The 14469-nt window shown below is 42.9% G+C and overlaps 1 protein-coding gene across 4 annotated transcripts in view; it reads left to right on the forward strand.

Annotated features, from left to right (window-relative positions):
* Positions 1 to 14469, forward strand: part of drosha (drosha ribonuclease III) — a 125731-nt gene that overhangs the window by 2679 nt on the left and 108583 nt on the right. For 3 of the 4 annotated variants that reach the window (XM_055881250.1, XM_055881249.1, XM_055881251.1), the window contains 11 exons: positions 143 to 512; positions 833 to 1007; positions 1543 to 1715; positions 2464 to 2544; positions 2675 to 2761; positions 6300 to 6386; positions 7838 to 7909; positions 10714 to 10795; positions 13111 to 13185; positions 13551 to 13720; positions 14093 to 14217. In XM_055881250.1, coding sequence (XP_055737225.1) covers positions 143 to 512; positions 833 to 1007; positions 1543 to 1715; positions 2464 to 2544; positions 2675 to 2761; positions 6300 to 6386; positions 7838 to 7909; positions 10714 to 10795; positions 13111 to 13185; positions 13551 to 13720; positions 14093 to 14217 — 1497 coding nt within the window. The remainder of the gene's footprint in view (positions 1 to 142; positions 513 to 832; positions 1008 to 1542; positions 1716 to 2463; positions 2545 to 2674; positions 2762 to 6299; positions 6387 to 7837; positions 7910 to 10713; positions 10796 to 13110; positions 13186 to 13550; positions 13721 to 14092; positions 14218 to 14469) is intronic. The other variant, XM_055881252.1, reaches the window with a different exon arrangement.

Raw genomic sequence — 14469 nt, forward strand, 5'->3', positions numbered from 1 at the left:
TGATTTCAATGATGTGCACACAATGTAACTATTTACACAGTAGGAGCAGAGATGGATGTCTCTCTCTCTCTACTCTCTCTCTTTTGCTTTCTTTCCCAATGTGACCATTTCCCACTCCATTTATGTGTCTCTCTCCCTGCAGTCGTTCAGGCAGCAGAGAGAGGAAGCGTGGTCGCTGGGAGGAGGAGAGGGACCGGAGGTCCGACGGACCGGGGATGAGCAGAGACAGAGAGCGCAGCTATACCTCCCTCAGGAGCCGAGACACAGAGCCTGAAGTCTCCATAGATAGAGACAGAGACCGGGAGAGAGAGAGGGAGAGAGGCGAGAGGGAGAGAGGCGAGAGGGAGAGAGGCGAGAGGGAGAGAGGCGAGAGGGAGAGAGGCGAGAGGGAGAGAGGCGAGAGGGAGAAAGGGGAGGGAGATGAGAGAGAGGAGGATGAGTTGCTGAAACCTGCGTGGATCCGCTGTACCCATGCTGAGAACTACTACTCCAGCGATCCCATGGATCAAGTGGTAGGAGGCTTAGCCTGGCTTTTCTTTGCTGACTTTGTTAGTTTGACACAAACAGGTTAATTCTGTATGAAAATGTAACCAAATTTCAGATTTTCCTGTTACAGTATGCACCAGAAATGTATTTGGAAAATGTCTGAGGATACAACACCATATGAACACTTATATCTCTGATAATCATTGAGGCATTTACAAATGCTCTGATCTGTCAGTGATTCTCTGTTAGTGATTTTTACCACCACAGCTTTCTACTGTCTTTCAATCAATTGCTCAAACTTCTCATACTGCCTTTGAAACTGTGTGACCCTGTTTTGTTGCTGTAGGGTGATTCTACGGTGGTGGGGACCAGTAAGCTGAGGGACCTGTACGAACGCTTCGAGGAAGAGCTGGTCAAGAGACAGGAGCGTGCTCAGTCGGCCCGGCCCAAATGGGACCCCCCCAAGACCAAGCTAGATGAGGAGCCCGGTACTGTATTGATATCAGATAGTATCCCCAAAGGTATTTCAACTCTAACACTGGTTATGTAACGGTGGAATGTGAAAATGACAGTCGAGTCTCGTGTTGAAGTAAAGAAATACTGTCGAACCGGCTTTATAAACTGTGTAGAACTTGCCTTGCCATGTCTGAGATTGATTTAATGTGATTAGGAATGACTTCAGCCCTGTCCAACATCTAGGAGAGTTAAAAAGAGAAAGTGATTAGCAACAACATTTAGTGCACTAAGATTGACACAGTGTTCAGGCTTGTCAACCTGTTTTTAGTAGCGATTACTGTCTTTTCTGTGAGTGCAGACCTCTCGGTGTGTGGACTAGCCACCGGCAGTAAAAAATAGAAAGTGAAACCCTGTGCACAGCAGTGCGTGTACGTATGTCCAGGTGATTTTTGCAGGAACAACTAGTATTAAAAAACAAGTGTAAAAACCACACACTAGAGAAGACAGGTGCCCATACGTGAGTGTTGTGGTGGTTGTGTTGAGACCTCTCTCTGTGCACCAGCCACTGACAGTGTCCTGGTTGTTGTGTGTCTGTTCCAGAGGAGTGCCACAGTCACAGCAGCAGCGAGTCAGACTGCGAGTCTGAAGGGGGAGGCAGTACCTGCTCCAGCAGCTCTGACTCCGACGTGTTTGACGTGATCGCTGAGATCAAGAGGAAGAAGGCCCATCCAGACCGTCTGCATGACGAGCTGTGGTACAACGACCCAGGACAGGTCAGAACCTCCTGCACTTGATGCATTGATTAATGTCTTTGATTAATCGAGGAGATGTGGTAGATTGACCCTTGTAATAATAATTAAGAAACTAATCAGAAAATGTTCACTCAAAAAAATCTAGTTTCATAGTGCAGGATGCCTTTCAGATCATAATGAATAGGGGTACATAGAGGGACCAGATCGTAGATCACCACTCCTACGCTGAGCTTTATGAGTACAGGCCCTGCTCTAACATGGTCTTTCACAGCCTGCTTCTCCAACTCTGGTCCTGAAGAGCTAGGGTTGTGCAGGGTTTCATTCAAGACCCACAGTACCACACCTGATTTAAATACAAGGCTGGAATGAAAACCTGTACACCCAGTTAAAGAATCGTAGTCTAAAACAAATGTTAATGTTGGAAGAGACCATATTCCTCTAAAATACCTGTAATGGCATTTTATTTGAAACCTTTTTAAACAATGCCCATGACAGGGTAACTATGGTTTTAAATGATGTGGTGTTGGAAACAAACATTGCAGATGTACGAATGCACGTAATTTAATCCTCTGTCTGTTTATTGCAAACGTGTTTTATAATAAGTGTATTTTAAGTGATTCATTCTGTTTTGGTGATATCTTTTGCGTGCTGTCAAAATATCACCTCTTGTGTTTGTGTACTACACACAAGCCACAATTCCCTTCAGCACCTGTTACGGTTTGGAGGAGTGTTCATAGTGGTTATGGCTGTCCTGTGTGTGTGTATACAGATGAACGATGGGCCGTTGTGTAAGTGCAGTGCCAAGTCCAGACGCACAGGGATACGCCACAGCATCTACCCTGGAGAGGAGGTAAACACGCACACAAGCTACTCTACTCTGTCTTCTAAAATATCTTGCATTGATTCACACTAAAATACTATAGGATAGGTATTCTAGACTATTAAACATTAGTACAAAGACTCTCTCTCTCGCTCTCCAGTCGGTGAAGGAATGTCGTCCAATGAACAACAACTCTGGGAAGCTCTACCACTACAGAATCACTGTGTCTCCACCTACTAACTTCCTGGTATGAATACATCTGTCTCGCTCTCCATCTTGATCCCTCTCACAGCTCTGATGGGTTTTTGTCCTGAACACATGACCTTACCTTGAGTTTGTAGTTTGTCCTGGTAAGGTGACGTGGTCGGGGGAAAAACGTTATGCCCTACAGTGGTTCCTCCTTTAAAAGTTGCGAGCTTACGCCGCGGTACTTAGAGGTCATTTGTGGTTTAGTACGGTACCCTGCGTCACCACTTCATTGCTCCAGACCAGAGCAAGGGGGAGTTAGAGCACTGATTATGCTTTTGGGTTCTACTGTGTCTCTGACAATGAATGGGTGACATAAACCTAAATAGAAACTGATAATTGTGCACATCTTCAGTATTACTCACTAAAAATGTTGTTACACTAAGGTTTTGATTATTTTATTTTGTTAGCAAAAATAATCCTCTTACTGTAGGCCACTCCCAACCAGGCATGTTGTACAGCGCCTAAGTTGTGCAACGGTCTAAGACACTGCTTAGCAGTGCAAGCTGTGTTGCTACAGATGCTGGTTCAATACCCGTGCGGTCCTTGACTGGGAGACCCATGAGATGACTAGGTTTTTGGTTTCTCTCCCTCTGAATGTTTTTAGAGGGAGAGAAACCAAAAACTTAGTCATCTCATGGGTCTCCCAGTCAAGGACCGCATTTTAAATAACAAAATAGCTTTATTTATAAATTAGTAACAATGTCTCACCCCATGTTCAAGAATGGCCTTTTTATTGCTTATTTTACAATATTTGAAAATGAAATCATCTCCAAAATATTTAAGGGGCATTGCACTAATAATGGCGGGAAACGTTCCTGCTTTTCTGTTCTTAGTGCCAGTTTGCACGTTCAAACTAAAACAATGTAACTAATAATGGCATCTTTTATGCTTTCATTAATAAAATAATGATGAAAATACTCTTTCAAAATGCCATTGTTTTTTTTAGTTATGGATCCATAACGAATTACTATGGGAATAAATATCAGTGAATTACAGAAATATTGTGAAGGAAAATGAAGGAAAACAAATGAAGGAAAACAAATAGTTGCTTACTGGAAAATACTCTTTCAAACACACGGCCACTTTGTACAGCGCATTATGGCTATTAGCAGGGCTATGTTTTGGCCTTTATGGGCGGCGCACAATTAGCCCAGTGTTTCTCTCCCTCTAAAAACAGAAATAAATGTTTTGGCCTTCACAAATATTATTTTGGCCTTTATTCAGATTACAAAAGCGCTCTCTTGTTTTTTTTTGAAAATGAAATAAGCTCCAAAATATTGTTATATATTGTCAAGTTGATGGCACAGTCGTATAGCCGGCACCTACATAAAGCTGAGTGACTCACTCATTCATGGCTTTGGATCAAAATAAATAAGTACCAACCTTCTTTCTGATAGTCTTTAATAAAGAAATCTTTTGCTTATCCTGACCTGGACACCTTGTACAGTATTATAATAGCCCATTATGGGCAATTAGCAGGGCAAGGTACCTTTACCAGCACCTCTCTGTATTTTGATAATTTGTGGATGGGTGCGCCGGAGTGCAAAATGCGTTGCTACAGATGCAGGTTTGATATCCGTGCCGGCCGCCAGACCCATGAGGTGGCTTTTGGTTTTAATTTAGAAACTTCCAATCCACTATATGTAATTATTGGCGGAGAGTCACCTCATTATTTTTTCGATATACTGTAGGCCTACCGTAGGCGACATGAGTCTCACTAGTGTTGAGTAATGTGCTGTTAAGTGGTGTAGGTCTTATTTATTTTAAGAGCCTATTTAACTATTAGTTCAACTATTTTAGCACCGTTTAGCGCTGCTCTTAGACAAGCATGGGGACTGGTCTTGATAAATCAATGAGATGTTTATTTTCACCTAATCTCCGTTTGGGTAATGGTTAGACTTGAATTAAATAATTAGGGTGCAGAAAGGTTATGCTCTTAGTGTAACCTTTATTTAACTAGGCAAGTCAGTTAAGAACAAATTCATTTTTACAAGGACAGCCTACTCCTTCGTCCCCTGTCGGGGAATTGAACCCCGGTCTCCCGCGTGCCCGCATTCTCTAGTACAGCCATTATTGAAGGTACTTGACTTCACTGAGAAAGTCTGGACATAGCCTGCTCTCTCTTATGTAAGGCATTAGGCACTTTCTCATGTTTACTACAGTATGTCTTGTAGGCTATGTTTACTTGTCAGACTGAACAGTAGCCTAATAAACACATACAGGTGGCTTATATCCTCTAAATACTTTATTATCCAAATGTAAAAGCATATACTGTACAGTACTGTATTTCTTCATCAGGATCTTTGTGCTTTCGTTAATAATATAAATATAAAATTACAGAAATATTGGAACAAAGTTGTCTAATGAAGGCAAACAAGTTGTTGCTTACTGGAAAATACTCTTTCAAACACACATGGTTATGTTGACCAGCATCATTATGGCTATTAGCAGGGCTATGTTTTGGCCTTTATAAAATTATTTTGGCCTTTTTTCAGATTACAATCGCTCACTGTCGTTTTTTTTTAAAGGAAATAATCTCCAAAATATCATGATTTTATATATATATATATATATATATATGCCTTCCCGCTGTGGACGTCTATTTCAGCACCGTTTCGTGCTGCTCTGAGACAAGCATGGAGAAACTAAAATGTTCAATTATATTCCATGATATTCTTAAGATATATGTAATTTTAAATAACTGGCTTTATTTGCAAATTAGTGAGAATGTCTCACCCCATGTGCAAGAACTGCCTTTTTCTCACTCACTCTAGGTTAAATCTCCAAAATATCATTACTTTTTAAACAAAGCGATTATTATTAATTCATTTCTAATGATATAAATGGCCCTTATATTCTCACAGATCCTAATGGAAAATGCCCTTTAGATATTAATTTAGAACCCTCCAATCCTCTAAATGTAATTATCGGCAGAGAGTCACGTCATTGAAAAACATATTTGTTGATACACTGTAGGCCTACCATAGGCGAAATGAGTATTGGTTACACTACAATTAGGGTGTGGAAATGTTATCTCCCTCAGACATTAATTTAGCATCCTCCAATCCTCTTCTACTGTAGCCTACTCCCGACCGTCACGTACAGCGCAATATTTTCCATTCCATCCTAACGTAAACCCAGAGCGTTTCATTTTTCAAATTTCTCGGCATAGAAACACCATAATATTAATCGAATTAAGCTACATTTCTTAAAATCAATCCCATGTACTGTTACTACAGTTATTATTATTTTTTTTTTATTCTCTAGTAATGCCTATATGGGAGAATATCAAATGCTTCTCCAAGTTGCCCTCTGGTGGTCAAACTAGCGCTAACTGGCATTAAGGTAAAATGTCAGCCAATTAAATTACGTGCCACAGAATGCTGCAGCAGCCCGCACGATGTGCTGGAGTAAGACACAACTTTTAAAGGAGGAACCATTGTAGATGGACCCAAAAACCATGTCCATAGGATTTCTCTTAAAGTTACATCAGACTTCATTCTGACATGTTTGGTGTGTGTGTGTGTTGTTCCCAGACGGACAGGCCTACGGTTATCGAGTACGATGACCATGAGTACCTGTTCGAAGGCTTCTCCCTCTTCTCCCACATGCCTCTCACTAACGTAAGCACCATGCAATGGACCCATCCTGCCATCATACCCTCCGCTCCCTTTGATCTCTCTCTCTCTCTCTCTTGATTGTTATTTTTAATGTTTTTATTGAACCTTTTATTAACAAGGCCTGTTGTTTTAAAGTATATGCATAGCTCAACACATAGCTCTTCTGTTCCCTTTCCTTCGTCCCTCGTGTCCTCCGATGGGACAACCTGTGCTGCGTCAGCTGCCTGTGTGTTGCTGCGTAATATGAATATTCTGTCCGTCCCTACAGGCAGGTTTATAAAGCAAAGCACCCATTAATATTTCAGAGCCAGCGGCCAGCTTAAAAAAAAAAAACAGCAAAAAACCCCCAGCAACTTAAAATCTGCCTTTCGTGTCGGTCCTCTCCTTTGTTCCAGAGTTAACCTCAGACAAAATTAGTCTGTTTCCCAAATGGCACCCTATGGACCCTGGTCAGGGTACCATTTGGGAAGCACTCTACGTTCCTTTTCGGCCACACTGCGGATGGTGACCTTGGGTTTTCAGTCCACTCCCTCCCTCTCTACTTTTAAAGGCCCATCAGTAACTGTCAAATATAACAGCGGTTGGGACTTTAAAGGCCTCATGCGTATCGACAGAGGATCCCTCTTTAGCAGAGGTTTTTAAAATGGAGGCACGCCACCCCAGGGGGGCTTCAGAGAGTTTCAGGGGAGGCTTGAAAGGCAAGCCAAGTTGAACTGTATTAGGTTCTTTCATATACATTTTTGTCCCAAAAGGATATGGCAAATCGATGGCAGGCAAGGCCTAGCTGAATAAGGCAGTGATTGAGAGAGTTGTGTGTTTGAATATTTGTGTGTGTTTGAATAATGACGCGAAATGCGCATATTCGGTTAATAATTCCAATTTGGAAAGAATTTGGCGAGAGTTAAACCCAGATTACCACGGAGATAATTTTAACAACCCCTTGAAAAACCTTTCATTACAGAGGGTCTGGGGATTAGAGACTCCAGAACGCAGCGATATTAGCCCCTGCTAGTTAGCTAAAGGGGTGGGCACCACTGCATGATATACGGTGGACCAGGTTAATCCTCCAAAATGGACTCCCGTTCAGACAACAAAGAGCATGTAACTGGGAGATTAAACACGGAAGAGCAGGCTTATCTCCTTAAAGAGATTGGAGTCACTTAATGTTCAAAAGCCGTGGGTAAAGAGATACCGAGTGTGTGTTGTTTGTGTTCGGTATGTGTGGGTTGGGTGTGTGTTCTGTGTGTGTTTGGTGTCCAGTGTGTGCACATTACTGTGTGTGCTTGTGTTACTCTGTCAGTGTGTGTGTGTGCGTGTGTGTTTTTGGGCTGCAGCCGCTGCTTATGGAGATGAGGATTTAATGAGTTTTCTTGAAAAGCTGTAACCTCTGTCTAACATCATGGTAATGAGTGTTCCTCTACTCTCTTCTCCCCTCTTCTCTTTCATCGTCCCAGATTCCATTGTGCAGAGTGATTCGTTTCAACATAGATTACACCATTCACTTTATTGAAGAGATGACACCAGAGGTCAGTAAAGCTCCTCTTTCTCTCTCTCTTCCCTCTCAATTCAAAGGGCTTTATTGGTATGGGAAACATATGTTTGCCAAAGCAAGTGAAATAGATAATAAACAAAAGTGAACTAAACAATACATACATTCACAGTAAACATTACACTCACACAAGTTCCAAAGGAGTAGAGACATTTGAAATGTCATATGGCTATGTACAATATTGTAACGATGTGCAAATAGTTAGTCAGAGGTGGAAAAAGGACTCAATTGTCCTACTTGAGTAAAAGTAAAGATACCTTAATAGAAAATGACTAAAGTAAAAGTGAAGGTATCCCAGTAAAATACTACTTGAGTAAAAGTATCTGGTTTTAAATGTACTTAAGTACAGTGGTGGAAAAAGTACTCGGCTCTCATACTTGAGTAACAGTAAATGCTATACATGAAATTCCTTATATTAAGCAAACAAGACGGCACGATTTCATTATTATTGTTATTAATTTATTTTTGACAGCCAGGGGCACACTCCAACACTAAGACATCATTTACAAACTAAGCATTTGTGTTCAGTGAGTCTGCCAGATCAGAGGCAGTAGGGATGACCAGGGATGTTCTCTCAAACATTTTCCTGTACTGCTAAGCATTCAAATTGTAACGAGTACTTTTGAGTGTCAGGGAAAATGTATGGATTAAAAAGTACATTATTTTCTTTAGGAATGTAGTAAAGTAAAAGTTGTCAATTATAAATAGTAAAGTACAGATTCCCCAAAAAACAACTTAAGTAGAACTTCTATTGTACACTGCTCAAAAAAATAAAGGGAACACTTAAAAAACACAATGTAACTCCAAGTCAATCACACTTCTGTGAAATCAAACTGTCCACTTAGGAAGCAACACTGATTGACAATAAATTTCACATGCTGTTGTGCAAATGGAATAGACAAAAGGTGGAAATTATAGGCAATTAGCAAGACACCCCCCAAAACAGGAGTGATTCTGCAGGTGGTGACCACAGACCACTTCTCAGTTCCTATGCTTCCTGGCTGATGTTTTGGTCACTTTTGAATGCTGGCGGTGCTCTCACTCTAGTGGTAGCATGAGACGGAGTCTACAACCCACACAAGTGGCTCAGGTAGTGCAGTTCATCCAGGATTGCACATCAATGCGAACTGTGGCAAAAAGGTTTGCTGTGTCTGTCAGCGTAGTGTCCAGAGCATGCAGGCGCTACCAGGAGACAGGCCAGTACATCAGGAGACGTGGAGGAGGCCGTAGGAGGGCAACAACCCAGCAGCAGGACCGCTACCTCCGGCTTTGTGCAAGGAGGTGCACTGCCAGCGCCCTGCAAAATGACCTCCAGCAGGCCACAAATGTGCATGTGTCTGCTCAAACGGTCAGAAACAGACTCCATGAGGGTGGTATGAGGGCCCGACGTCCACAGGTGGGGGTTGTGCTTACAGCCCAACACCGTGCAGGACGTTTGGCATTTGCCAGAGAACACCAAGATTGGCAAATTCGCCACTGGCGCCCTGTGCTCTTCACAGATGAAAGCAGGTTCACACTGAGCACATGAGCACATGTGACAGACGTGACAGAGTCTGGAGACGCCGTGGAGAACGTTCTGCTGCCTGCAACATCCTCCAGCATGACCGGTTTGGCGATGGGTCAGTCATTGTGTGGGGTGGCATTTCTTTGTGGGGCCGCACAGCCCTCCGTGTGCTCGCCAGAGGTAGCCTGACTGCCATTAGGTACCGAGATGAGATCCTCAGACCCCTTGTGAGACCATATGCTGACACATGCACATTTGTGGCCTGCTGGAGGTCATTTTGCAGGGCGCTGGCAGTGCACCTCCTTGCACAAAGTCGGAGGTAGCGGTCCTGCTGCTGGGTTGTTGCCCTCCTACGGCCTCCTCCACGTCTCCTGATGTACTGGCCTGTCTCCTGGTAGCGCCTGCATGCTCTGGACACTACGCTGACAGACACAGCAAACCTTTTTGCCACAGTTCGCATTGATGTGCCATCCTTGATGAACTGCACTACCTGAGCCACTTGTGTGGGTTGTAGACTCCGTCTCATGCTACCACTAGAGTGAGAGCACCGCCAGCATTCAAAAGTGACCAAAACATCAGCCAGGAAGCATAGGAACTGAGAAGTGGTCTGTGGTCACCACCTGCAGAATCACTCCTGTTTTGGGGGGTGTCTTGCTAATTGCCTATAATTTCCACCTTTTGTCTATTCCATTTGCACAACAGCATGTGAAATTTATTGTCAATCAGTGTTGCTTCCTAAGTGGACAGTTTGATTTCACAGAAGTGTGATTGACTTGGAGTTACATTATGTTTTTTAAGTGTTCCCTTTATTTTTTTGAGCAGTGTATTTTTACTTAGGTACTTTACACCACTGGTTAAAGTACAACAGGAAAAATAAATATAAACATGGGGTTTGCTTTTCACTGTTTGCCCTTTTCTTGTGGCAACAGATCACAAATCTTGCTGCTGTGATGGCACACTGGTATTTCACCTAATAGTATCAACATTGAATTTGTTTTCAAATTCTTTGGGGTCTCTCGCTATTGCTTTCTCCTCTGTAATTGGAGTTAAAAGGTTGTTGTTCTTCTGGTTAGCCCCCCCCCCCCCCCTAGTCTTCTCACCCAAGGCCGTAAAGAAGTAGAGTTTGTTTTTAACCTACACCAGCTGAATGGCCTGATAAAGAAGCGTTGCAAGCCAAAGATTGGGGAACTAGATTTGACTATCAGGTTACATATATCAGCATTAAGATGCTTGAGAGAGAGATATATAACCCTTTGTTTCCCTATTTCCATGTTCAGAACTACTGTGTGAAAGGACTGGAGCTGTTCTCTTCCTACCTATTCCAGGATATACTGGAGCTCTATGACTGGAACCTCACAGGTGAACAACACACCATACTACCCACTAGCTCCTACCCATTACCTCCCAGGCACTAGGGGATAGGCACCTGTACTCCCTCCCTGTTCACCCATGACTGCTTGGCCACGCACTTCTCCAACTGTTTGCCAACTGTTTCCAACTCCATTGTTTGCACGCCAGCACCTGTTTCCGCCTTCTAGTACAGGTGCATCAAATCTGGGACCAAGAGGCCATCAGACTGTTAAATAGTGTGTGTGTATATATATATATATATATATATACATACACAAAAGGTGTGTACAGCAGTAGTGATTTCAGATGAGCCTTGAGATAAATAGTATACACTATTTATCTCAAGGCTCATCTGAAATCACTACTGCTGTACACTATTTATCTCAAGGCTCATCTGAAATCACTACTGCTGTACACACCTTTCCTATTCATATACTGTCCATTCTGTTGATACACATACACATGCATGTATACATACATACTGACCAAAAATATAAGGCAGCTTATGGTAGAGAGAGGAACATTCAATTCTCTGGCAACACCTCTGGTGGACATTCCTGCATTCCTCCCGGGATGTTGGTTTTCTGGGTAGAGTTGCAAAGAAAAGGCCATATCTCAGACTGGCAAATAAAAAGAAAAGATTAAGATGGGCAAAATAACACAGAGGAACTCTGCCTAGAAGGCCAGCATCACGGAGTCGCTTCTTGACTGTTGACGTTGAGACTGGTGTTTTGCGGGTACTATTTAATGAAGCTGCCAGTTGAGGACTTGTGAGGCATCTGTTTCTCAAACTAGACACTCTAATGTACTTGTCCTCTTGCTCAGTTGTGCACCGGGGCCTCCCACTCTTTCTATTCTGGTTAGAGCCAGTTAGCACTGTTCTGTGAAGGGAGTAGTACACAGCGTTGTACCAGATCTTCAGGTTTCTTGGCATTTTCTCACAAGGAATAGCCTTAATTTCTCAGAAGAAGAATAGACTGACGAGTTTCAGAAGAAAGTTCTTTGTTTCTGGCCATTTTGAGCCTGTAATCGAACCCAAAAATGCTGATGCTCCAGATACTCAACTAGTCTAGAGAACGCCAGTTTCATTGCTTTTTTAATCAGTACAACAGTTTTCAGCTTTTCTAACATAATTGCAAAATGGTTTTCTAATGGTCAGTTAGCCTTTTTAAAATGATAAACTTGGATTAGCTAACACAATGTGCCATTGGAACACAGGAGTGATGATTGCTGATAATGGACCTCTGTACGCCTATGTAGATATTCCATATCAAATCTGCCGTTTCCAGCTACAATAGTCATTTACAACATTAACAATGTCTACACTGTATTTCTGATCAGTTTAATGCTATTTTAATGCACAAAATATGTGCTTTTCTTTAAAAACAAGGACATTTCAAAGTGACCCCAAACTTTTGAACGGTAGTGTGTATATATTGCTTCCAGAGGCAGTTTAGAACTTGGTAGTGTGTGTTGCAACTGAGGACAGGTGATTTTTACGCACTTCAGCACTCGGCGATCCTGTTCTGTGAGCTTGTGTGGCCTACCACTTTAGGGCTTAGCCATGGTTGCTCCTAGACACTTTTCCAATTCACAAATACAGCACTTACAATTGACCGGGGCAGATCTAGCAGAGCAGGAATTTGACAAACAGACTTTTTGGAAAGGTGGCAATCCTATGTTGGTGCCACGTTAAGTCACTGAGCTCTTCAGTATGGCCATTCTACTGCCAACGTTTGTCTATGGAGATTTCATGGCTGTGTGCTCGATGTTATACACCTGTCAGCAATGGGTGGTGCTGAATAGCCAAAGGGTGGTGTCCACGTGCATATTGAAGGGGTGTCCACATACTTTTCTGTATGTATATATACACTACTCGTCAAAAGTTTTAGAACACCTACTCATTCAAGAGTTTTTCTTTATTTGTACTATTTTCTACATTGTAGAATAATGTAGGTTTTTTGGTTACTACACTTTTTTGGTTACTACATGATTCCATATGTGTTCTTTCATAGTTTTAATATCTCCACTATAATTCTACAATGTTGAAAATAGTAAAATTAAAGAAAAAACCTTGTTCTAAGACTTTTGACTGGTAGTGTATATTCCGGACTCTGACACTGCTTGTTCGTATATTTCTTTATTTCCATTTTGGGGATTTGTGTGTATTGTTAGGTGTACTGTTGGAGCTTGAAACGTAATCATTTCGATGCACCTGCGATAACATCTGCAAAATGTGTATGCGACCAATAAAATTCGATTTTGAGACTGAAGGTGTAAACGGTTCATCTTATTTTCAGTATCTTTGTTGTTTCCCCACGCAGGTCCAGAGTGGGACAACCAATCTCCTGGATGTCAGAAGTTCCACTTCATGCCTCGCTTTGTCCGCTTCTTACCTGGTGAGACTGTCCCTTCTTCAGAAAACTCTCTCTCTCTGCTGGAGAATGTTTGTACTGCATGCTGTTGTATTTTACTTTGTCTGCATGAGTGTGTGTGTGTGCACATGAGTTGTCCTCTTAATGCGTTGAAATTCAGATCTATGGATTTTCCGAGTATCTGTCCATGCAAACATTTTTGTAAATGGAGATCAATCAATTTTGCATGAGTGTCTAGACCTGATTGTGTACTTGACCTTGTCGCGTTGCATGTTCTCTGTGTTTCCGTCTGTCTCGGTCTGTCGGTCTTGTTTCTCTGTGTGCATGTGTTTCTGGATGCGTGTTTGTCTGTGTATCTCACGATCTCTGTGTTTGTCCCTCCGTGTCAGACGGCGGTAAGGAGGTGCTCTCCATGCACCAGGTTCTCCTCTACCTCCTGCGGAGCTCCAAGCCTCTGGTCCCTGAGGAGGAGATAGCTGACATGCTGCAGTGGGAGGAACTGAAGTGGCAGAAGTACGCAGAGGAGTGCAAGGGCATGATCGTCACCAACCCTGGCATGGTGAGAGAGGACAAGAGCACTTTCATGGACTGTATTCAAAATGGCACCCTATTCCATAAAGTGCAACAGGGTCCGTAGGGTGTGTGCCTGTGATTGATAGAGTGCTAGATTGGCAGGGTTTGCACTTTTGAGTGCACATTTCTATGAATTCACATGCTCTTTTTGTAACATAACACAACAATGTACTTACCAAAGTCTGATAGGATCTGAGTCTGTGTGTCAAGCGTCTCTGAGTAGGAGTGCTGATGTAGGATCAGTTTAGCTTTTTAGACCGTAATAAATAAGATTTGTATGGACAGGTCTTAGATCATTACTCTGAGACACTTTATCCATATGTTCCCTGGTCTCATAGTCTTTGTGTTGTTGTTTCAGAAGCCTAGCTCTGTGCGTATTGACCAGCTGGACAGAGAGCAGTTCAATCCAGAGGTCATCACCTTCCCCATCATCGTCCATTTCGGGATCCGGCCCGCCCAGCTCAGCTACGCTGGGGACCCCCAGTAAGATCCCCCCTGTAACCCGCAAACCTCAACCCCACCCCCTCGCCACCCAGGGTCTCTTCCTACTGCCCAGCTCAGCTACGCCAGAGCCCCCCCCCCCCCCCTGTAACTCGGCCAACCACCCAGGACCTATACTACACTCCCCCCTGCCTCTGATCCTCCCCGCCCACAAACACTACTGTATACTCCCCCTCCCTCAAGACACACTCCTTTCCCTTCGTTCTCCCCCGTTCCCCACACTGCTTATTCAAA

Source organism: Salvelinus fontinalis, chromosome 25 (assembly GCF_029448725.1).
Source record: "Salvelinus fontinalis isolate EN_2023a chromosome 25, ASM2944872v1, whole genome shotgun sequence".
Lineage (NCBI taxonomy): Eukaryota > Metazoa > Chordata > Actinopteri > Salmoniformes > Salmonidae > Salvelinus > Salvelinus fontinalis.